General features: G+C 41.0%; 1 protein-coding gene across 1 annotated transcript in view; it reads left to right on the forward strand.

The window, feature by feature from the left end:
- The window catches only part of LOC140538950 (uncharacterized), a 110,994-nt gene extending 87,341 nt beyond the window's left edge, over nucleotides 1-23,653 (forward strand). Inside the window, exons 80-92 of the mRNA XM_072661509.1 lie at nucleotides 7,312-7,473; nucleotides 11,110-11,286; nucleotides 11,669-11,842; nucleotides 12,219-12,392; nucleotides 12,474-12,650; nucleotides 13,340-13,522; nucleotides 14,272-14,439; nucleotides 14,557-14,721; nucleotides 15,419-15,592; nucleotides 15,812-15,988; nucleotides 16,824-16,994; nucleotides 17,995-18,156; nucleotides 21,229-23,653. Coding sequence (XP_072517610.1) covers nucleotides 7,312-7,473; nucleotides 11,110-11,286; nucleotides 11,669-11,842; nucleotides 12,219-12,392; nucleotides 12,474-12,650; nucleotides 13,340-13,522; nucleotides 14,272-14,439; nucleotides 14,557-14,721; nucleotides 15,419-15,592; nucleotides 15,812-15,988; nucleotides 16,824-16,994; nucleotides 17,995-18,156; nucleotides 21,229-23,494 — 4,330 coding nt within the window. The 3' untranslated portion in view covers nucleotides 23,495-23,653. The remainder of the gene's footprint in view (nucleotides 1-7,311; nucleotides 7,474-11,109; nucleotides 11,287-11,668; nucleotides 11,843-12,218; nucleotides 12,393-12,473; nucleotides 12,651-13,339; nucleotides 13,523-14,271; nucleotides 14,440-14,556; nucleotides 14,722-15,418; nucleotides 15,593-15,811; nucleotides 15,989-16,823; nucleotides 16,995-17,994; nucleotides 18,157-21,228) is intronic.
- The last annotated feature ends 1,160 nt before the right edge of the window (nucleotides 23,654-24,813 follow it).

Here is a 24,813-nt window from a genome sequence, read left to right on the forward strand (position 1 = left end):
TTTCGGACCATCATTTGGTTTTGATCCAGTTGTCTACTGTGTGGAAGTTTAATGTGCAGCTCTTGCAGGATGCTGCTTTTTGCTCTGCTTTTCAGCAGTTTGGGGAAATGTGGAGGTTCAGGAAAGGGGACTATGATTCCCTCAGACAGTGGTGGGATGTGGGGAAAGCTCACATCAGACTGTACTGCCAACAGTATACAGCCCTAGCCACTGTGGAAAGGAGGAGGGTTCTTTCTGACCTTGAAGCCAACATTAAGCGTGTTGAAGAACAGTTAGTGGGTCAGAACCCTGATGCTGGATTGCAGGCTGACCTGGCGGCGTTGTACAGGGACCTGGGAACCTTTCTGCAAGAGAAAGTGAAGGGTGCACTTGTGAGAGCTCGTTTTAAACTGCTGAATGAAATGGATGCCCCTACGTCCTTCTTTTTTGGGTTAGAGAAACACTGTAACCAACCCAAACACAGATGCATGGATTATATCTGTCTGATGGGAGACTAACTTCCCATGTGGGGGAAATGCGGGAGAGGGCGGTGGAGTTTTATTCTGCATTGTTTACAGCTGATCCGTGTGACACCGCATGCGTGGACTCCATGCTGTTAGATCTGCCCAAGTTGTCTTTGGATCAGAAGTGTAGTCTGGATCAACCGATCTCACTACATGAACTTCACACCGCAGAGCTCCAGATGGCGGATGGCCGATCCCCAGGGGTGGATGGACTGCCTGTTGAGTTTTATAAAGCATTCTGGGATTTGGTTGGTTCTGACTTATATGAAATGTTGTGTGAATGCATTGTGCAGGGGGAACTGCCTCTGAGCTGCCGTAGGGCAGTTCTGTCCCTTCTCCCAAAAAAGGGAGATTTGTGTGACATTAAAAACTGGCGTCCAGTAGCCCTTCTATGCTGTGATTACAAAATCTTCTCCAAAGTTCTGGCAACCCGCCTTAAAGGCATTCTGTCGTCCATTGTGCACACGGGCCAGTGTACCCGGACGCTCCATTCTGGACAACTTGTTTTTAATACGGGATTTGATCGAACTCTCTAACCTTCCTGATGTGAACTTTGGCCTGATTTCCCTGGATCAGGAAAAGGCGTTTGATCGAGTGGACCACTACTACCTTTTTGAGACTTTGACCAATTTTGGATTTGGAGAGCAGTTCGTCAGCTACGTTGAGCTGCTGTATTCCAATGTTTATTGTCTGGTTAAGGTAGGAGGGGGATTGAGCCGGCCTGTCTCAGTCGGGCGAGGGATTAGACAGGGGTGCCCCTTGTCCGGTCAGCTCTACTCCTTGGCCATTGAACCTTTCCTGCTACGATTGAGGACAACAGTACAAGGGGTCGCAGTCTCAGGATGGGGTGGCCTTTCGGCCTTTTCTGTATCAGCTTATGCTGATGATGTCACTGTGATCGTAAAGGATGAGAGGGATATCCAACAACTGCAGGAAGGTCTTAGTTGTTACGAGAAGGCATCATCTGGTAAAGTGAACTGGAAAAAGTGTGAAGCCTTGTGGTGTGGACGGGGCAGTACTCCCCCTAACCTACCTGGGGGCCTAGTGTGGGGTACACGTAGGTTGAAGGTCCTGGGAGTCTACCTGGGTGTGGGAGAGGCAGTCATGCTGAATTGGGAGGGTGTTTTACAGCAGACTGTTCAAAAGCTGGACAAGTGGAAGTGGCTGCTCCATCAAGTATCATACCGAGGTAGGGTGTTGATCATCAATAACCTTGTGGCATCCACGCTATGGCACCGACTGATGGTTTTAAATGCTCCACCTGGTCTGCTGCCTGAGGTCCAGAGAAAGATGGTAGACTTTTTTTGGACTGGATATCACTGGACGAAGGCTGCAGTGCTCTATTTACCTACTCATGAGGGCGGGCACGGTCTGGTAGACCTTGAAAGTAGAGCTGTGGCTTTTAGGCTGAAGGCTGCACAGAGGCTGCTTTACCATGATGATGTGGAATGGAGGGAGCCTGCATGTGCTTTGCTGAGGAGAACTGGGGGTAGGGGGCTGGACCTCCAGTTGTTCCTCATGAACTTGGAAGGATTGCACCTTGCTGGACTCTCAAACTTTTATGCTGCAGTTTTAAAAGCCTGGAGACTGTTCGGATTTTCTCGGGATGGAGGACTGGGAGTAGGCCCCTGGATGCGGGAGGAACCCATCTTTCATAATCCTGAGATAAGGATGGGCATAGATCCATCGCAGAGTCTCAGGAACTGCTTCATGTCAGCGGTGGTCAGTAAGTTGGGCTACCTGCTGATTCCAGGTAACGGCGGATGGAAGACACCACAGCTCTTGTCTCAGCAGACTGGTGTAAAGTCATTGCGGCTGCTGGAAAGGTTTGTGACCCAGTTACAGCAGGCACTTCCACCAGCAGCCAGAGGAATATTGGACCCACTGCCGAGCGAGAAGCGTCCTCCCTTTCCACGGTTACAAGTGTCTGCGGCTGTTGGTGATTGGCAGGAGGGAAGGGGTAACCTCCTGACCTTTTCCTCTCCAGGCCTGGGTGAGTTCTCAACTATCAGTAGCAAGGCACTGTATGGAATGGCCGTGAAGATGCAGAATTTTCGTGCCTTGAGGGAGGTAAGAGAGCACCGGTCGCAGGGTCTGTTGGGTGAGCACAGCATGGCACACTTCAGGTGGAGAATTTTGTATAAACTGCCTGTGCCCAAAAGAACTGGGGACCTGCAGTGGAGGATAATCCACGGGGCTCTGGCCACAAACAAGCATGTTTCTTACTTGAACCCTCTTGTAGACGAGGGTTGTCCGTTTTGCAGGAGGCCTGAGACGGTAGAGCATGTGTTTGCCAGGTGCGTGCGCCTGGCACCCCTGCTGGACTTGCTGAGGGGTTTGTGTGTGAAGGTTGGGGTCCCTTTCACATTGGACATATTTATACTGGGTCCACGCTACTCTGTCCCTCAGCGTCAGAGGTCTTGTCTCCTGAACTTTCTGTTTGGACAGGCTAAACTGTCCGTCTGGCTCACAAGGCGGAATGGCCTTCGAGGTGAAGGTGTGACTGACCCAGTGCTGCTGTTTAAGGCACTGGTCAGATCTCGCGTCAGTGCGGAATTTGCATATTATAAACTGCTGAACGATGTGCTGAAGTTCCAGACTGTGTGGTGTGTTGGTGATGCTGTGTGTGCTGTGGTCGATGATCAGTTAGCTGTTTATGTGTGAAGGTTGGAGGGCTGTGCAGTTGTTTTTGTTTTGGTCTTTTTGTTTGTTTGTTTTTTCTTTTTCTTTTTTAAGGGGGGGGGTTGTTTGGGGGGTTTTAATGGGGATAATTTATTTTTTTGCTTGATGTAATAAAGATTGTGTAAAAGTCAAAAAAGTCTCTCTCTCGCTCGCTCGCTCTCTCTGTCTCTCTCTCAATCTCTCTCTCTCTGTCTGTCTCTCTCTCTCTCTCTCTCTCTCTGTCTCTGTCTCTGTCTCTCTCTCTCTCTCTCTCTCTCTCTCTCTCTCTGTGTCTCTCTCTCTCTGTCTCTGTGTCTCTCTCTCTCTCTCTGTCTCTCTCTCTCTCTCTGTCTCTCTCTCTGTCTCTCTCTCTCAGACTTTCATTCTGCAGTGTAACAGGAGAGGGATATGCTGCTCTGGCTTCAGCACTGAAATCAAACGGCTCATCACCCCTGATGGAGCTGGATCTCAGAGGGAACGATCCTGGAGATGCGGGAGTGGAGCTGATCACTTACTTTGATTACTTATCTAAGGGTTCAAAGAAAACACTAAGGTGACAATAAAAACCTACCAGAAATAAAGTAGGAAGGAGTTGAATGATGAAAAGGAAATATTTTGATGTTATCTCAATAGAGTAGTAGGCTTACTGCTTTAATGATCAGAGACTGACTTTTTCTGAAAGGATTTATGCCAACAGTCTATGTAATACTATAAGATCCAAGTAAACAAATAACAGTTCAATGCCTGTTTCAAGCTTCAGGCTTACATTTTTGTCTAGATTGAAGTTTGTTTGAATCATTTATTATATGCATTATCATAGTGCTGGTAATCAGATAAAGATGGTCTACTAATAAAGGTGATTAAAGGGTTTCTGAATTTGATTTGACCATTTCTGGATATGTGACTAATATATATATTCATAATGTTTATGCATAATCAGGATTTGAATTCCATAACAGACACAGAACATTAGACTATAATGAGGAGATCAATTCTACAGCAGTATGATTAATTGCTGATCTTTAATAAAATAACTCTTGTACACCGAACATGGTTTATTTAGATACAAAATCATTTTATGCACCCTCTGTTATATCTGCAGGTGAAATTAATGTAATCCACTAGTCTGTCATCTCTGTGGGTCATCTGCTTAGGGCCTATCCACTTCCAAATCTGAGCCTTTTCTGTACGTTTTAGCCTCCCACCCACATTAGCACAGCACTTTAGGTGAGGTTTTCCAGAACGCTGTCCTGGGAGGAGGTTTGTGAGAACCGTGTCCAGTGTTTTTCCTGTTGATAGCTGAAAAGCTATTTGAAAAAATGTGTTTTAGCTTCACACTGTGGTTTGACTGTAATATTGCTTCTTAAGGAATATAGCCTCCATTTTTTTGGAATATTTTTATAATATTTTTGGAATATTACGAAGTGTTTAAGGGCATTTTTGCATTAAGAGAACATTATTTGGGTACAGCTAGTCACATCACTACACTGGATAATTGAGGAAATTGGTAATGGTAGATTATGAATGGTAAAATGACACAAATATGTAACTGATGCAGAATTGTTACACAATGATGACACTCTTTGGAGCATTCTAGATTTTATACATTACATATTTGTTATTTACAGTTATTAATGTGACTGTTCTCCTCTCCACAGACTGCTGAAAAAAGATGCGGCAGATCAAGCCTATACTCGCCTTAAACAGATTCTGCAGAAAAACCCCTTACTGCAGACGGAGCTGGATCTGAGTAAGACTGATCCCAAACAGATCCAAGTACAGCAGCTGTCTGCTCTACTGGAGGATCCACACTGCAGACTGCAGAAACTCACGTAAGGAGCTGGATTCATTAATTAAATACATTTGAACTGAATTTCTGCATGTATACTGACCATCAAACTGTCCTCCAGTAATCTCCAATAAAGGTCTAAATAGCAAAAACATCTGTATTAATACCAAATAACTTTAGTAACAAAAAGTAACAAATGGTGCTTCATTATGTGCACTGTTCTAGAATTGTCTAGAGCTTATTTTAACTAAGAAGTGATTCATTAATTAACACACAATTTACCTTTACTACACACATGCAGTGTCATACCAGTATAAAATATACAGTAGGTATTTAGTCAGTAAAAGTAAAAGTATTTAATCAGCCACTGATTTCTCCTACTTAGAAAGATGGGAGAGGTCTGTATGTTTTCATCATAGGTACACTTCAACTATGAGAGACACAATGAGAAAAACAAATCCAGGAAATCACTCTGTAGATTTTTAAAGAATTAATTTGTAAATAATGGTGGAAAATAAGTATTTGGTCACCCACAAACAAGCAGGATTTCTGTATGTCAACCTGTAACTTCTTCTGTAAGAAGCTCTTCTGTCCTCAGTCATTACCTGTATTAATTGCACTTGTTTGACCTCGTTATCTGTATAAAAGACACCTGTCCACAGCCTCAAACAGTCAGACTCCAAACTTAACCATGGCCGAGACAAAAGAGCTGTCGAATGACACCAGAAAGAAAACTGTAGACCTGCACCAGGCTGGGAAGAGTGAATCTACAATAGGTAGCAGCTTGGTGTGAAGAAATCTACTGTGGTGTATTGTAAGAAAATGAAAGACCTACAAGACCATTAATAATCTTCCTTGATCTGGGGCCCCTCGCAATGATCTCATCCCATAGGGTTAAAATGATCATGAGATCGGTGAACAGAAATGCCAAAACCACACGGGGGGACCTGATGAAGGACCTGTAGAGAGCTGAGACCAAAGTAACAAAGGCTACCATCAGTAACACACTACGCCGAGAGGGGTTCAGATCCTGCAGTGCCAGGCCCCCAGTGTCCCCCTGCTTAAGCCAGTACAGGTCCAGGCCCGTCTGAAGTTTGCCAGAGAGCATATGGATGATTCAGAAGAGGACTGAGAGAATATCATGTGGTCAGATGAAACCAAAACAGAACTTTTAGGTAAAAACTCAACTCGTCATGTTTGGAGGAAGAAGAATGCTGAGCTGTATCCCAAGAACACCAAACCTACTGTGAAGCATGGGGGTGGAAGCATCATGCTTCGTGGCTGTTTTTCTGCGAAGGGGACAGTATGACTGATCCGTGTTAAGGGAAGAATGAACAGGGTCCTGTATCATGAGATTTTAAGCCAAAACCTCCTTCCATCAGTGAGAGCACTGAAGATGGAACGTGGCTGGGTCTTCCAACATGACAATGATCCCAACCACACCACTCAGGCAACGAAGGAGTGGCTCTGTAAAAAGCATTTTAAGGTCCTGTAGTGGCCTAGCCAGTCTCCAGACCTCAACTCCATAGAAAATCTGTGGAGGGAGTTGAAAGTCTGTGTTGCCCAGTGACAGCCCTGAAACATCACTGCTCTAGAGGAGATCTGCATGGAGAAATGGGTCAAAATACCAGCAACAGTGTGAGGAAACCTGGTGAACACTTACAGGAAACATTTGACCCCTGTCATTGCCAACAAAGGTCTTTCTAAGTGGGAAAACTTGCACAATCAGTGGCTGACTAAATACTTTTTGGCCCCACTGTAAATACACTGAACAGTTCAAACACTTAGCAGTTACAATCTAAAGCACCATAAATAATGAACACTTAAAATTAATTTCCTGCATTTTTATTAGTTTTAGATATAATAACTACTACTTAATAATGTTTCATTATATAATGTAACATACTAGATATTATGCTGTTATTTCTTATAGCAAAGGCATACTGCATATAATAATCTAAATCCCTCTCTTGAATCCTTGAATTACTGATTTAGCAGCCATCATTTAATCAGATACATTAAAATCAGATACATGTGTCTCCCAAATGAGATTACTGATGAGAACTACAGATAAGCGTGAATGACCTTTTCAAATGAGGGCGATATCTGACATTAGTCTAAACTGATTACAGTCTTGCACTGCCCCACACACACTTCAGCTTCATGTCACATGTCATTAAACTCAGCTGAGCAAACCGCTATTTAAAACTTTGAGGGTTAACTGTACACACTGAAATGACTGCTAACGTTTACAGAAAAAAGGGGATGGATTTCAGCTAAAATACAGAACAGTGGGGTTTTATTCAGCTGCTCCTGACCACCTCTCTTTATCTCCCTCTGCAGGATGTATAAATCCAGCAGTATTACAGAGAGAGACTGTGCTGATCTGATTTCTGCTCTGACTGTAAACCCCTCACACCTGAGAGAGCTGGATCTGAATGAGAATAAACTGGATCAGGCAGGACTGCAGAAGCTCTGTGATCTACTGAAGAATCCTCACTGTAGACTGGAGAAACTGAGGTGAGTGCCTGAAGTGAAAGCAGCAGCTAAATGTCTTCTAGAACTGGCAGTATTACAGAAGAACAGCACATTAGTATCTTTAGTAATTTATTATTAATTAACTGGAAGTATATAAATGGAAGTATTTTAACTGGATACCACAGACAGTTGTATTAGGAATTCATATGTAGAAAACAAGTATTGTTATGACTGTGTATTCATGGCAGTGTTCAGAGTGTGTTCATTAGAATGTCACAGTCCAAATCAGGAGTCAGTGAATAGATTATCGGGGTCAAAATGTAGATATCAAATCCAGGCAGGAACGGAGTGGAACCAGAATAAACACAGATGAAATCAATCAAGATCAAATCAAAAACAAGGTGTAAGAAATTCTGCTCATGTAGTTTGGTCATTGTCCTGTACAAAAACACCTGATTTTATTTATTTACTAATTACCAGGTTTAGTTCATCTGTTACAGCAGAGAAATCAGGAAACTGCGAGACTCCAGATCCCAACTCAAACTATTTTGTAGGAAAAGATGTATAAAGAAATAGTTGTGGTCCAGTCCATTGGACTACGGCACTGTCACTATGACCAGAGAATCGCTGGTTCGAATCTTGGTCCTGCTGCATGCAGTTTATATAGACCTCATCTCTTCTTGTTGTCAAAAGTTATTTGATTCAGGTCTGTTTGTATCCAATCAGAAAGGCACCACAGGTGTCGCACTCCTCAACCAGTTCCACCCACATTCAAATCTGCCTTTTTAGCAACTCCTCCAAAAATATGCTGACATCTGCAAACCTCAAGACATCACCACGCCCCCACCAAGATGCCGTCATCATGACTTTGCCGAGCACTCCCCTCTCCTTCACCCCACAGCAAACATCCCACGTGACTCACTGCCCTCCCAGGCCCAGATTTTAACTACTTGTTATCCTACTCATATTTCAGGCTGGCCAACTCTAGCGGTCTCCTCCTAAGGCCTGGTTTGTTCATACATTATTTAAATGTTTTTACACAAATCTTTCCATCATTCTCCCCTATTGTAGCTTTATGTTATGATCAACACATCTCCCCCCTTATTATTGGCAATAGTATCGTGATGACATGTGGAAATTGTAGGCAGATGAGTACATGAATAACATAGTACAAGTGGTCAACATGTACAGGTGGATGGGTATATAACTTTCATACGTCGACTGACTATATTGTAAGACAGTTCAATTGGAACATGGAATAATCATGAGTAAACTCATTAAACCAAAAACGATTCAAACAATGTCTGTAATAAATCAACAAAGAATAAAAGGTTTTGGGGAAAAAAAAATTAAAACACAAAAAGTATATATCATTTTACCCCTAGGCACCCCATACTCATAGAATGTGCCAAACTATCAACCAAAACCCAACAATAACCTGGTGAGCTGGTCAGACACCAGGATGTTGGCACTTAGGGATGAGCTGCAAATGCATGGGGGTCAAAAGAACAACTGGCATTAAGAATATCACTCCATAGACCCATTATATCAAAGGGCCTTAGAACTGACGCCCGATAAGGCCAACACAAAACCATTCATTCAAACCAAAAATTCACCATCAAGAACAAGGGCTCAAAATCTGAATGAATCTACATAACTCTTAACTCTCAGCCAGGAATCTCCACAAATCCAGTAAACATCCTGTACTGAAACTTTTTTCTTCCTTTCAAAGCAAACAATGGTTGATTGGGCTGTATCAGGTGAATTCATGTAATTGAGCATGTGTCATACAGACGCTTGAATGTGGGTAACAAATCAAACAAATTTGAGATGACGCTTCTTCTGGAACAAATTGGAATAGACACAAGAGAGTTGTTAGAATGGTTGCCATAATTAGCAATCTCACAGATTTCTTACATGCCCTGATGAATGGGATGACTATTATGACTGTGATAAAAAGGTAAAGGTGCATGTATTTGTCACTGTACAGCGAAATGTGTCCTCCACATTTAACCCATCTGTGGTAGTGAACACACACACTCTCACACACACACACACACACACACACTAGTGAACTAGGGGCAGTGAGTACACACACACCCAGAGCGGTGGGCAGCCAACTCCAGCGCCCGGGGAGCAGAGAGGGTAAAGGGCCTTGCTCAAGGGCCCAACAGTGGCAGTTTGCTGAGCCCGGGAATCGAACCCACAACCCTGTTAGCCCGGCGCTCTAGCCACCACTGCCCCATAAAAAAATCCAGCCAGAATTAGCCAGAACAGCCAGAATTTAGAGTTCCTCTAAAACGGGCACAGTAAAAGGATGCCACAACATCCCACACTGAGTTGGCATTGTAATACAAAGCAGCTATAAATTGGTAGAAATCTATTGGTTCACAATTTTGGAATCACAATCAAGTCTCCTGGTCAGACGATTGACAGCACTTGGCCTTGAAAATGTCTTGATTATCCACAAAAATATAACCAGTCTGGTTGTTCCGCCTAAAGTAGACCCTCAAATATGTGGAGATGAAATTTGACTACCAGGGTCACTGCAGTAGCAGAGGTGGCACTTTGTTCCCACCTCTGACCAAACAAGCAATAAGATGCAACAGAGATGTAACTGACTCATAGTTCATAACATGTTGGTTACACCACAAATAATTGGTTTAATTTGAGTTGTTCACAATTTTAAAAGATGTGTGCTACTGAAAGTGTACCAAGAGTAAAGTCTTGCCCAGGATCTGTCTCCTAACTGCATCATAACACGTATTCTGGGTTAAACCAGTGTTGCTGAGAGTAGAACAGAAACAAAATGGATTCAATTCTGTCAAGTTCTTACCTGCCCCTCCCTCCACACCTGCACCAGTCCCTGCACCTGATCCTGTTCCATGGGTTGAACCACACTTACACTGTCGTGGCTTTCTGCTTCAATTGCTTGGGCCACTCCAGTTTGGGAGAATTAACCCGAACCAGGGGTGCCCTCAGTTCTGGTGGCCAGGTCGCCTGCTTACACTGTTCGGCGTCTCTTGGACTCACGGCGGGTCCGGGGCTGCACCCAGTATCTGGTGGACTGGGAAGGACATGGGCCTGAGGAACACTCTTAGGTCCCTCTAGTGGGACTCTAGTGGTCTCCTACTAAGGCCTGGTTCGTTCATACACTTTTTAAATGCTTTAAATCAGCAGCCCAATTGGCCTTGCTCTCTCCGGAGTGGGTAGATGGCACTCTCCCCTCACATCGCTTTGCTGCGTTGCTGGTGTTACTGGCGTTGCTGGCGTCTGCGGGTTGGTGCGTTGAAGTCTAGTACACTGCGCTTCCCTCCAGGCATGTTGGTTCCCCCGTGATGTTGCATTGGAGGCAGTTGGAAAAATGCATGGCTTGTCTGTGGTTGTTGATCCGCACTCACTAGTGGTGGGGGCATTGCATGCAATGGAGGAAGAGTATGTACGGGTTGGGTATATGTATGCATGTATGTATGTAGGTATGTATTTACCTGTAACACCAGATAAGTACCATTAGTCAACTAACATCTGAGAGTATGTTTGCTCCAAAATATGCATATATATTTCACTGATGGATAGAAAGCGTCTTGCTCTCACAAAGACTATAATACTGAACGTTTGTATGAGTATTCTACTACCAGTGTTCACTTCTCCCATTCTCTCATTTTGTTGTACATTTAGTCTCAGGTGTTGCTGCATCTCAGAAGAAGGATATGCTGCTCTGGCTTCAGCTCTGAATTTAAACACCTCATCACCCCTGATGGAGCTGGATCTCAGAGGAAATGACCCTGGAGATAAAGGAGTGAAGCTGATCATGGATTTAGAAAAGGATTCACAGACTAAAGGGAGAAGAATTAGGTGAACTGATTTTACAGCACCGCTTGTGTTCAGTACAGTTTGGTACAGTTAGTAAATTATTTAACTTTGGTCTTTTTAAATTTGCATTAAAAATATCCACTTCCTTAATAACTGATATCTGATTGCACTGTTTTTGTCCTTCATTTATGAAATAACTGCAACTGTTTGTAAATGTCCTTTTACAATGTTAAAGAATATCATTTATCTTTGACTTCAGAGCAAATCTGAAATGTAATAGTACAACTCTACTATGTTTGCTTCACGTTACTCATTATATTTGATTAATAACAATATATTTGATTTTCTAACTTAGAATGAAAGAGCAATGTAAGCAGCAGTGTAAAAAGACAATGACTATGTAATATTATTCCTGTATCTGCAGACTGCTGAAAAGCTCTGCTGCAGAGAAACTGTGTGATCATCTGACTGAAGCTCTAGGAACAAACCCACTACTGCTAAGAGAGCTGGATCTGAGTGGGAGAATACAAGGAGACTCAGAAATGAATCAGCTGTCTGATCTACTGAAGGATTCACACTGCAGACCTGAAAAAATCAAGTTAGTTTTTCCTTTTAATGAACTTTTCTATTTTTCACCGATATACAGATCTGTGTTGGTATTCTCTGTAGAACTGTTCCATACACAGCATATGACGTTTGCTGTATGTGTTAACAATAGGACTGATTGACATGAAATCTTTACAGAAGGCTTTGAGGTTTCATTCATTTTGAATATGAATATGTAAATATGTAACATTTAAATTGAATTGAAATAAAATGTACTTATTATTTTTAAAGTTATTATACATACACTATTTTTTGCTTTTATTATGATTAATCTAGCAGTAACAGCTATCTAAATTATGCTAACTGAATACACAAACTACACAAACAAAATAAATCTAGAAATAATTACTGTTGTTTTTTTTCTGCAGATTAAATAACAGCAGTATTACAGAGGAAGGCTGTGCTGCTCTGTCAGCAGCTCTTTCCTCTAATCCCTCACACCTGAAAGAGCTGGATCTGAGTGAGAATAAACTAGGAAACCCTGGAGTGAAGAAGATTTGTAACCTACTGAAGATTTTGGACTGCAGACTTGCTAAACTAAAGTTAGTGTGTTACTCAGTCTCAGAAGGATACATTAAACATTTGAATTGAAGTTTTAACTGTAACATTTCTCTTTTCTCTAGTCTCTCAGACTGCAGTGTAACACAGGAAGGATATAAGCATCTGGCTTCAGCTCTGAAATCAAACCCCTCATCACACCTGACAGAGCTGGATCTCAGAGGGAACGACCCTGGAGACTCAGGAGTGAAGAAGCTCACTGATTTAGTAGAGGATTCAAACTGTAAAATGAAGACACTGAGGTGAGAAACACCATTCCTTACCTACGTCTTATACTGTGGTGAGCTGTAGGTTCTCAATGGACAGATCCATGTGGCTGGGATTAATAGACCGTTTTAGAACACTCAAATAAATGACCACACACTGAAGAACACACTTCACCAACACAACTAATGCAACTCACTGCCTGATACAAACTGCAGGACTGAAAAGAGACAACACTGCAACAGCAACTACAACCTGCACAGAAAAATAACGTTACGGGATTTAGGTTAAAAGCCACGTAAAGGACAAAAGAACACATTTTTCTTTAATTAAATGTTTCTATTGAAATAAATCCCACACAAAACCATAAATGTCAGCTGAAGAAAAGCGATAACTGCACTGAACATGTCCTCATTTCAACAAATAATGAAGAACACTAAATGAAGAAATGAATTCCAACATCCCAAATTAATACTTCAATATTTGTATTATTCTAGCCTGGTCTACTGAAATGCATACTGGTACATCCTTGGATAAATATGAAAAGCAGCTGGACACCTGTACCTTTAGTGTGGATACATAATAATGTATTTAATTTTCTTAAAAGAAATTAGTTTGCTCAGTGGTGTGGCAACACTGATCACATCTGGGAGTAGAATAAAGAGCAAATGAGTTATAACATTGTTAATCTGTGTTCTCGTCCATTGCTTTCATCTCATCTTTGCAGGCTGTTGAAGACGGCAGCTGCAGAGGAAGCCTGGACTTCTCTTTCTTCAACTCTGAGAATAAATATGCTGCTGCAGACAGAGCTGAAACTGAGCAGGAATCCAGCAGGACCTTCAGGAGATTCCAGAGTGAAACTACTGTGTGCTGTACTGCAGGATACACACTGTAAACTGAGGAGACTCTGGTCAGTATTCTGATCTGTTCCTGCAATAATAAATAAGGTTTTCATTAAAAGGTGCATGTAGTGGAAAACGTAAGAGAAAATATTCGATATAGAAAGTTGGATGTACTGTGTCATTGTTGACATTCCTCACTGTAATGTTCACTCTAGTCAATATATGGAAACCAGACTGCAAAAACTGCTTGTTTTTAATGACCTTTTGTTTTATTCACGTTTTTGTGATGAAAATGAATACCAGCAGCTCAGCTCCTCACATTCATGATGAAGTTAAAAGGAATGTTTCAGAGATGCTTTGGGCTTTTTAAGAACAGAGGTTGTGTATATATAGATATATTCATCATAAATGTACAGAAACAAGGGGATATTGCTTTTATCTCAGCAGATTAATATCATTATCAACAATCATTCACACCATTAGTTTATAGTTCAACTAAAATGGCAGATTGATGGTAAGTCCCTCAGTGTTCTCTGTCCTGAAGTGATCAACTGTTGTGTTGAGCCACTCTGCTTAATGCAGCTGTTCATTCAAACGTACCTGCACATTACATTTGATATAAATGGTACCAAATGTTGGTTGTAGCAGTTACAGAAACAAGCAGAATAAAAACATTTTATATTATCATATTCTCAAAAGTAATAATTGATTTTACTGAATTATTTTCAGTTTAGTAAATATTAGCGAAGCTGAATGGGTTTCATGTTTTTATCTTTTTATATCTATTTAAATGTGAAATGTCATCATTTGCTTTTAGGATCAACGATGATGATCTAACAGAAGAAAGCTGTTCAGCTTTAGCCACAGTTCTCACCTCGTCCACTCTGAGAGAACTGGACCTGAGCTCCAACAACCTGCAGGATTCAGGAGTGAAGGAGCTCTGCAGTGGACTGAAGGATCCTCTCTGTAAACTGAAGAAGCTGAGGTAAGATCTACTGAGATGCATTACTCTCATCACACAAAAATCTCACAACTTCTCAAAAGAAGGAGAATTGTTGTCACAATTAGAAATAAATGTTCTGGTCTTTTGTTCTGGGTTTAGTCTTTCATTCTGCAGAATAACAGAGGGAGGATATGCAGCTCTGGCTTCAGCTCTGAAAAGCTCCTCATCAGCCCTGACTGAGCTGGATCTTAGAGGGAACGACCCCGGAGACACAGGAGTGAAGCAGCTTACGGGTTTATTTGTGAATACAAAGAAAATACTGAGGTGATTAATTTATGAACTTATAATCAATTTAATCCTGAGTTATTTACATTTAGACCTGTTCTGTCTATTAGTTAAAAACTAATAGAAACATTGTTTTCATTTAATGTAGTAATTGAATTGTTGGGAAGAGCCTTTCCCCTTACTCATTTCACTCGCACAGCAGAGAATGTGGACCCTGCACAGTAGGGGTCTTACATTCTGAGTCCAGTGCGGCAATATCAATCTATCAAGATATCTAGAGGCTATATGCAGCATATACAAGCAGAGCACGACAACATACCCCTGCACCAACAAAAGGGTGTTTGGGGTTATATACTGTGTTGGGGTGAATTTGCTGGGACGTCCACTGCTGGGAAGATTAGCAACTGTTTTACGCTTGTGAATAGTCTCTCAGTGTAGAATGTTGTTTTCATTGTTGTTAAATAAGTAAAGAGACGGTGGAATATGTTGTGTGTTGTTGTTCATCTGAGGTTGTATTTATATAAACAAACATTTCCATTTGGTTCATATATGACATTGTAGTGTTGTTGGTATTGTACACTAGACCCAGACCCAGGAGTCTTATCAATCAGGGTGTGGGGAACTGGGGGCAGATCAAAACCCCAGAACTGGGTTGAGAAACGTCTCTAGAGTACCTATTTAAGCGTTATTGAGTTATTGAGTAGTTCATTAGACTGTACTGATGTTCTCTCTCCAGACTGCTGAAAAGTGATGCTGCAAAAGAAGCCTACACTTATTTTAAACAAAAGCTGGGTAAAGACCCCTTACTGCAGACGGAGCTGGATCTGAGTCAGACTGAACCAAAGAAGATCAGAGTGGATCAGCTGTCTGCTCTCCTGGAGGATCCACACTGCAGACTGCAGAAACTCACGTAAGGAGCTGGATTCATTAAATGATCTGTAGGCTGGTTTATCTACACATGAGCTAGTTTTCTCCATGCACACTGGTCTTGAACTGATAATGCTGGTTTATTACTTGACTTTACCTACCCTACAGTAGTTCTCTTGCTTTTGTTTGAGTTTTAAGGACTGACCCCAGCTGAACGAAACTACAGCCCTCTTCTTCTACTACTACTTCTCTGTCTCTGCAGGATGTATAAATCCAGCAGTATTACAGTGAGAGACTGTGCTGATCTGATTTCTGCTCTGACTGTAAACCCCTCACACCTGAGAGAGCTGGATCTGAATGAGAATAAACTGGATCAGGCAGGACTGCAGAAGCTCTGTGATCTACTGAAGAATCCTCACTGTAGACTGGAGAAACTGAGGTGAGTAGAATTGCCTTTATAAAAGAGCAGCAAGTCTAAGTCTAGAAATCAGGGTTTGGTTTTATGGGGTTGATTTAAAAAACAAACTAGTACGTTTGCATTCATAGACTTTCAAAGATTAAATTAGATAATAATTACAGAATACTGGTGAATTCATGTATTATTATTTAATTATTATGTTGCTTTTAAATTTATAGCTCCATGTCTTTCACAGGATAAATGTTTGCTATAAATGAGTTGACTGTCTTTTCTTCAGGCCTCCATAAACTCTTTGAACTCCATTTCCCACAATCCCACTACACTGTCCCACTGAAATTCTACTCCGTACATGTCCTGTTCTGGACGCTGCAATTCAGCACATGCAGTCATACAGAGAATACCTTGTACACAATGAGCCATGGATGAAGTGTCCACATGGTTTGCATGGTATTGTGGGAACTTTAATGGATTATTGATTTATCATGTTGTTCATCACTCCCACTCCCTAACTGCATTCCTCGAAAAGAGTGTTAGTGAGGTCAGGATGTTGGATGATCACCACTCCACCTTATCTCCCTCTCATCCCATCCAAAAGTACTTAATGGAGCCTCACCATCGTTCCAGAGAACCCAGTTCCACTGTTGGGGGGCTTTAAAGCAACTGCCTCGGGGGAAAGCACTGCCTGAAACTTGCAGTACTGACTGTTCAAAGTAACTGTTCATCAGCAGGGTTTTCCACCCGATGATGAAGCGATTATATGTTATATTTACTGAATACAGTATTAATGATGTAAATGTTTACATTAGTTTCTTGTCTTGTACTGAATACTGTCTGTTGTCTCCCTCACCCTCTGCAGACTAGTCCAGAGTTTAACAGAGGGAGGCTGTGCTGATCTGGCCTTGGCTCTTTATACAAATCCATCCCACATCAGAGAGCTGGACCTGAGTCTGAATAAACTGGGAGCTTCAGGAGTGAAGCAGCTCTGTCGTCTGGTGGAGAATCAGAAGTGTGAACTACAGAAACTACAGTAAGTAACTCAGAGTTTATTCTGAATAGACGTCATGTAGTAAATCATCCTGAATAAAGCTTTACTTTGATTATTGATTATTAATCTGTTGAGGTATGTTTAGACTTTTATTCTGTGTATTTTGATGTTTTACTATTAAATATTAATAAAAGGTTTATAATTTAATAGCTGTACAACTTCATCATGTACACTTTTTCATAATGTGTGTGTGTGTGTGTGTGTGTGTGTGTGTTCTAGCATTAGCTCTTCCTCCATAAACATTAGATGGTCCAGAACTTTCCTACTTGTCTCCTCATTCACACCTCCTTCCATCACCACATTACACCTATTCACACACACCTCCACAGACGTCCTGTAAAATACTGCGTACTGTAAAGTTCTTCTGTTTACTTATTAAAGCTATTAATTACCTCACTCCTTCTTACCTGTCTGATCTTCACCTAGTCTACACACCCTTCCTCACTCAGGTCTTCTTCAGCCGGGCTACTCACTATTTATCTATTCATCCTTCATTGTGGTATTGATGCAGGGTTCTCTAGATCTGCTCTTTGACTCTGTGACCGTCTTCCTCTTGTGGTCCAGCAGACTAACTCTCTAAACCATCTAACCTTAAACCATCTGTTTCTCTCTTGGGTGTATCTTCCTCAAACCTAAACTCCTCCTCCTTCAGGTCTACATGTTCTTTCTAGCTCTGTCCACTTTCTGTATCACTGTTCTTTGCACTGACAGTTCTAATCGTCCTTGGGTTCCTGAAAAGTGCTGAATAAGTACTGTCTCAGATGTAGAAAGGTCCATTCCTTATCATTCCAAAATATGTACTACTTTTAAACTGATTTTCTTTCAAGCCTTTGTTGTTTTACTTTCAAGTCCAGTATCTCACATAATTAGAATGTCATACTGAGTAAATTACACTTCAAACAGTATCAACATTAAAAATTAATTCCCTGATATTATTACTATTTATTTATTTATTATTAAATAATAATTTGTTTCTCTGCAGGCTTAAGAAATGCAGTATAGAAGAGGACGGCTGTGCTGCTCTGACTTCAGCTCTATCCTCAAACCCCTCACATCTGAGAGAGCTGGATCTGCGTGGGAATAAACTAGGGAAGTCAGTGGAACAGCTCTCAGAGCTGATGAAGAAATCTGGATGCAGTTTACAGTAAGAAAACTCTGACAGTGAATAAAGAACGTAGTTATAACATGACTGCTGTTAGTGAATGTGCTGAGATGATCACATTAATTCTGTGTTTAAATCATTAAAAGCAGCAAAATAATTCACTTTTTAACTGACTTTAACTAACCTATTATTATTATTATGATTATGATTATGATTATTATTATTATTACCTATTATTATTTTATATTATTATTAAATATAGTCTGATTGTTCAGTGAAGTCAGGTTCAGTATTAACCTATTATTATTATTACCTATTATTATTATATATTATTATTAAATACAGTCTGATTGTTCAGTGAAGTCAGGTTCAGTAAAGTCAGGTTCAGTATTAACCTATTATTATTATTACCTATTATTATTATTATATATTATTATTAAATATAGTCTGATTGTTCAGTAAAGTCAGGTTCAGTAAAGTCAGGTTCAGTATTAACCTATTATTATTATTATTATTACCTATTATTATTATATATTATTAGTAAATATAGTCTGATTGTTCAGTAAAGTCAGGTTCAGTAAAGTCAGGTTCAGTAAAGTCAGGTTCAGTATTAACCTATTATTATTATTATTATTACCTATTATTATTATATATTATTAAATATAGTCTGATTGTTCAGTAAAGTCAGGTTCAGTAAAGTCAGGTTCAGTATTAACCTATTATTATTATTATTATTATTATTATTACCTATTATTATTATTATTATTATTATTATTGTTATTACCTATTATTATTATTATTATTATTATTATTATATATTATTATTAAATATAGTCTGATTGTTCAGTAAAGTCAGGTTCAGTAAAGTCAGGTTCAGTATTAACCTATTATTATTATTATTATTATTATTATTATTATTATTATTATTACCTATTATTATTATATATTATTAGTAAATATAGTCTGATTGTTCAGTAAAGTCAGGTTCAGTAAAGTCAGGTTCAGTATTAAACTATTATTATTATTATTATTACCTATTATTATTACCTATTATTATTATTATTATTATTATTATTATTATATATTATTATTAAATATAGTCTGATTGTTCAGTAAAGTCAGGTTCAGTAAAGTCAGGTTCAGTATTAACCTATTATTATTATTATTATTATTATTACCTATTATTATTATATATTATTATTAAATATAGTCTGATTGTTCAATAAAGTCATGTTCAGTAAAGTCAGGTTCAGTATTAACCTATTATTATTATTATTATTATTATTATTATATATTATTATTAAATATAGTCTGATTGTTCAGTAAAGTCAGGTTCAGTAAAGTCAGGTTCAGTATTAACCAATTATTATTATTATTATTATTATTATTACCTATTATTATTAAATATAGTCTGATTGTTCAGTAAAGTCAGGTTCAGTAAAGTCAGGTTCAGTATTAAACTATTATTATTATTATTATTATTATTATTATTATTACCTATTATTATTACCTATTATTATTATTATTATTATTATTATTATATATTATTATTAAATATAGTCTGATTGTTCAGTAAAGTCAGGTTCAGTAAAGTCAGGTTCAGTATTAACCTATTATTATTATTATTATTATTATTACCTATTATTATTATTATATATTATTAGTAAATATAGTCTGATTGTTCAGTAAAGTCAGGTTCAGTAAAGTCAGGTTCAGTATTAAACTATTATTATTATTATTATTATTATTATTACCTATTATTATTACCTATTATTATTATTATTATTATATATTATTATTAAATATAGTCTGATTGTTCAGTAAAGTCAGGTTCAGTAAAGTCAGGTTCAGTATTAACCTATTATTATTATTATTACCTATTATTATTATATATTATTATTAAATATAGTCTGATTGTTCAATAAAGTCAGGTTCAGTATTAACCTATTATTATTATTATTATTATTATTATATATTATTATTAAATATAGTCTGATTGTTCAGTAAAGTCAGGTTCAGTAAAGTCAGGTTCAGTATTAACCAATTATTATTATTATTATTATTATTATTACCTATTATTATTAAATATAGTCTGATTGTTCAGTAAAGTCAGGTTCAGTAAAGTCAGGTTCAGTATTAACCTATTATTATTATTATATATTATTATTATTATTATTATTATTATTATATATTATTAAATATAGTCTGATTGTTCAGTAAAGTCAGGTTCAGTAAAGTCAGGTTAAGTATTAACCTATTATTATTATTATTATTATTATATATTATTAAATATAGTCTGATTGTTCAGTAAAGTCAGGTTCAGTAAAGTCAGGTTAAGTATTAACCTATTATTATTATTATTATTAAATATAGTCTGATTGTTCAGTAAAGTCAGGTTCAGTATTAACCTATTATTATTATTATGATATATTATTATTATTATTATTATTATATATTATTAAATATAGTCTGATTGTTCAGTAAAGTCAGGTTCAGTAAAGTGCAGCTGGGATGTTTCTCATGTTCTCAGTCTGAACACATCAGAATGTCCCTTTTTAATCCATTGGTCAATCAGCTGAGTGAGTGGACGAGCAGAGTCTGTAGATGAGTTGCAGGAGTAACAAAACTTATTTAAGAAAATGATATTAATCAAATGCATCTTTCTGAGAAATGAATTTCTAACATCACATGTTAAAGAGGTGAGGGGGAATTATCACACACACAGTGAACATACTGGTGATCCTTCATTATACAGGAGAAAATGTATTTGCTCTTAATATCCTGGTAAATCTGCTAATGAATCTTCCCTTTTAGTACCAGTATTAATATTGTAATCACTGCTGCTTTAATATAGAGATCTGTTCTAGTCAGGGATATTTCAGCACTGAGCCTCTAGTGGACAGACAGTAGTTAGTCCTCCACATTGACAAAAGCAGTGTGTGAGTAGTGCTGCTGTCTTGTGTTGGTACTGTCCCCTTTAAAGCCTTCTAACATCACTTGTTGTTCAGCTTCACCTCCCTCCTGATGGTAACACTGATCATGATGAATTCTTTATAAAACGGCTTAAATCTTTATTCAGCAGTACTAATGATTTCTCTGATGTTTCCCTCACAGATTGGATAAATCTCTACTAAACCGGATTGCTTCATGGTTCTGGGGAAACACAGACAAAACACAGCACAGTGCAAATCAGGAGAAACCAGAAGAGGATGATGAAGTAGGGGAACAGGGCGGAGCGGGTCAGTGTAACCAGACCTCTGTACAGACTGCAGGGGAACGGGAAGGAGCGCGTCAAGGGAACCGGACCTCTGTACAAACTGCAGGGGAACGGAACGGAGCGGGTCATTGTAACCGGACCTCTGAACAGACTGCAGGGGAACGGGAAGGAGCGTGTCAAGGGAACCGGACCTCTGTACAGACTGCAGAGGAACGGGGCGGAGCGGGTCAGGATGAACAGAACTCTGAACAGACTGCAGGGGAACGGGACGGAGCGGGTCAGGGGAACCGGACCTCTGTACAGACTGCAGGGGAACGGGCGGAGCGGGTCAGGATGAACAGAACTCTGAACAGACTGCAGGGGAACGGGACGGAGCGGGTCAGGATGAACAGAACTCTGAGCAGACTGCAGGGGAGCTGGACGGAGCGGGGCAGGATGAACAGAACTCTGAACAGACTGCAGGGGAACAGGACGGAGCGGGTCAGGATGAACAGAACTCTGTATAGACTGCAGGGGAACGGGACGGAGTGGGTCAGGGGAACCGGACCTCTGTACAGACTGCAGGGGAAGGGGACGGAGTGGGTCAGGATGAACAGAACTCTGTACAGACTGCAGGGGAACCGGACCTCTGTACAGACTGCAGGGGAACGGGGCGGAGCGGGTCAGGATGAACAGAACTCTGAACAGACTGCAGGGGAACGGGACAGAGCGGGTCAGGATGAACAGAATCTGTACAGACTGCAGGGGAACGGAAAGGAGCGGGTCAGGATGAACAGAACTCTGTACAGACTGCAGGGGAACGGGGCAGAGCGGGTCAGGATGAACAGAACTCTGTATAGACTGCAGGGGAACGGGGCAGAGCGGGTCAGGATGAACAGAACTCTGTACAGACTGCAGGGGAACCGGACCTCTGTACAGACTGCAGGGGAACGGGGCGGAGCGGGTCAGGATGAACAGAACTCTGAACAGACTGCAGGGGAATGGGACGGAGCGGGTCAGGATGAACAGAACTCTGTACAGACTGCAGGGGAACGGGACGGAGCGGGTCAGGATGAACAGAACTCTGAACAGACTGCAGGGGAACGGGACAGAGCGGGTCAGGATGAACAGAATCTGTACAGACTGCAGGGGAATGGGACGGAGCGGGTCAGGATGAACAGAACTCTGTACAGACTGCAGGGGAACGGGGCAGAGCGGGTCAGGATGAACAGAACTCTGTACAGACTGCAGGGGAACGGGGCAGAGCGGGTCAGGATGAACAGAACTCTGTACAGACTGCAGGGGAACCGGACCTCTGTACAGACTGCAGGGGAACGGGGCGGAGCGGGTCAGGATGAACAGAACTCTGAACAGACTGCAGGGGAACGGGATGGAGCGGGTCAGGATGAACAGAACTCTGTACAGACTGCAGGGGAACGGGATGGAGCGGGTCAGGATGAACAGAACTCTGTACAGACTGCAGGGGAACGGGACAGAGCGGGTCAGGATGAACAGAATCTGTACAGACTGCAGGGGAACGGGACGGAGCGGGTCAGGATGAACAGAACTCTGTACAGACTGCAGTGGAGCGGGGCAGAGCGGGTCAGGATGAACAGAACTCTGTACAGACTGCAGGGGAGCGGGGCAGAGCGGGTCAGGATGAACAGAACTCTGTACAGACTGCAGGGGAACGGGGCAGAGCGGGTCAGGATGAACAGAACTCTGTACAGACTGCAGGGGAACCGGACCTCTGTACAGACTGCAGGGGAATGGGGCGGAGCGGGTCAGGATGAACAGAACTCTGTACAGACTACAGGGGAACGGGACGGAGCGGGTCAGTGTAACCGGACCTCTGGACAGACTGCAGGGGAACGGGAAGGAGCGGGTCAGTGTAACCGGACCTCTGTACAGACTGCAGGGGAACGGGACGGAGCGGGTCAGTGTAACCGGACCTCTGTACAGACTGCAGGGGAACGGGGCAGAGCGGGTCAGTGTAACCGGACCTCTGTACAGACTGCAGGGGAACGGGACGGAGCGGGTCAGTGTAACCGGACCTCTGTACAGACTGCAGGGGAGCGGGACGGAGCGGGTCAGTGTAACCGGACCTCTGTACAGACTGCAGGGGAGCGGGACGGGTCATCCTGTCATAAAAATAAGAAAAAGCAGCAGAAGAAGAGTTCATGAGGACAGAAGTTACCAGACGAAGGTTACTACCCTCTCAGCACTGAACTGTGGATCACTCCTCCTTCTCCGAATCGTCCATCGTTTATAATGTTCCATGTCTGCTTCATCATGCTGCACATGTTGTGTCTGTTTATGGAAATAAAGGTAATTCAGCTGTAATGTTCAGTGTGTAGATACCTTTTACCAGCTCTCAGAACTTCATCAGCTTGTTTAGGCTATGGTGTTCTCAGCTAGCGGTGTCCTCAGCTCCTAATGTAATTAAGAACGGGCAGTTAACAGGATCAGTGGAGGTGGAGGTGAGTCTGGATGACCTAGAGATCTTTCAGAGAGATCAAAGTCATGTTTCACTGAGTGAGACCTTCAGGAAGATTCAGCCTAATCTTCAGTGGTGGAGCACTGTTCTACTGTGCAGCAACACCTTTTCAAATATGATTGTCACTGAAGAGTCATCAGAAGAAATCCTGCGTCCTGTTTTACAGGACTGATGCACTTTGTGAACAGGTCCTGTGGACTAATGGTGAAGTTACACTAGAGATCTGCAGTGATCAAAGGTATGTGTGCAAAAGAAAGGTTGCAGAAGTTAATGAAGAGAACATCTCTCCAACTGTTAAGCAAGGGGCTGGATGGATCATGCTTTGGGCTTGTGTTGCAGCCAGTGACACAGGGAGCATTTCCCTGGTAGAGGAGCAGAATGGATTCAGTTAAAGAAAACATTAGACAAAAAGATACAGATAACCAGAGAGAGCAGAGCTTTTTAGGCATGACCAGATCACCCATCTGATTCATTCTTATAAAAAAGAAACACATCAGGAAGCTCAGACACCAAACAGCCCAGTCTACAATCTACAACCAGGAGATGCCCTCATACATCTAAATACAGTGAGTTTGCTTCAACATCCAAACCACTGGAAGCCCTCAAGAACATCAGGTCAGGTTAGATTGATAGAACACATCTTAAAGCCTGATCAGATCTGGATTCTTCAGAGAAACAGATTAAACCAAGATTACCTTCAGAATGGAGCAGGAGAAGGAAGCCTGTAGAAGTGAAGCACTGTGAAATTAATTCATTTACTTCAGCTGAGAGTTATAGTGCAAACATTAAAGACAACAAACAGAAACAGTAAAAAGATCAGAGGAAGTCCTGCCTCCTCTTTCAATGACTGTAGACCTGTGGCCTTCACATGCACCTCCTCTCTATGTGCTGACTCGTGGCCTTTGCTGATCAGACCCAGCACTGCTGAGTCATCGGTGAACTTTATGATGTGGTCAGAGCTGTGTTTCACCACACAGTCCTGAGTCAGCAGGGTGAACAGCAGAGG

The sequence above is a fragment of the Salminus brasiliensis genome, chromosome 18 (genome assembly GCF_030463535.1).
Source record: "Salminus brasiliensis chromosome 18, fSalBra1.hap2, whole genome shotgun sequence".
In the NCBI taxonomy this organism is placed as follows: domain Eukaryota; kingdom Metazoa; phylum Chordata; class Actinopteri; order Characiformes; family Bryconidae; genus Salminus; species Salminus brasiliensis.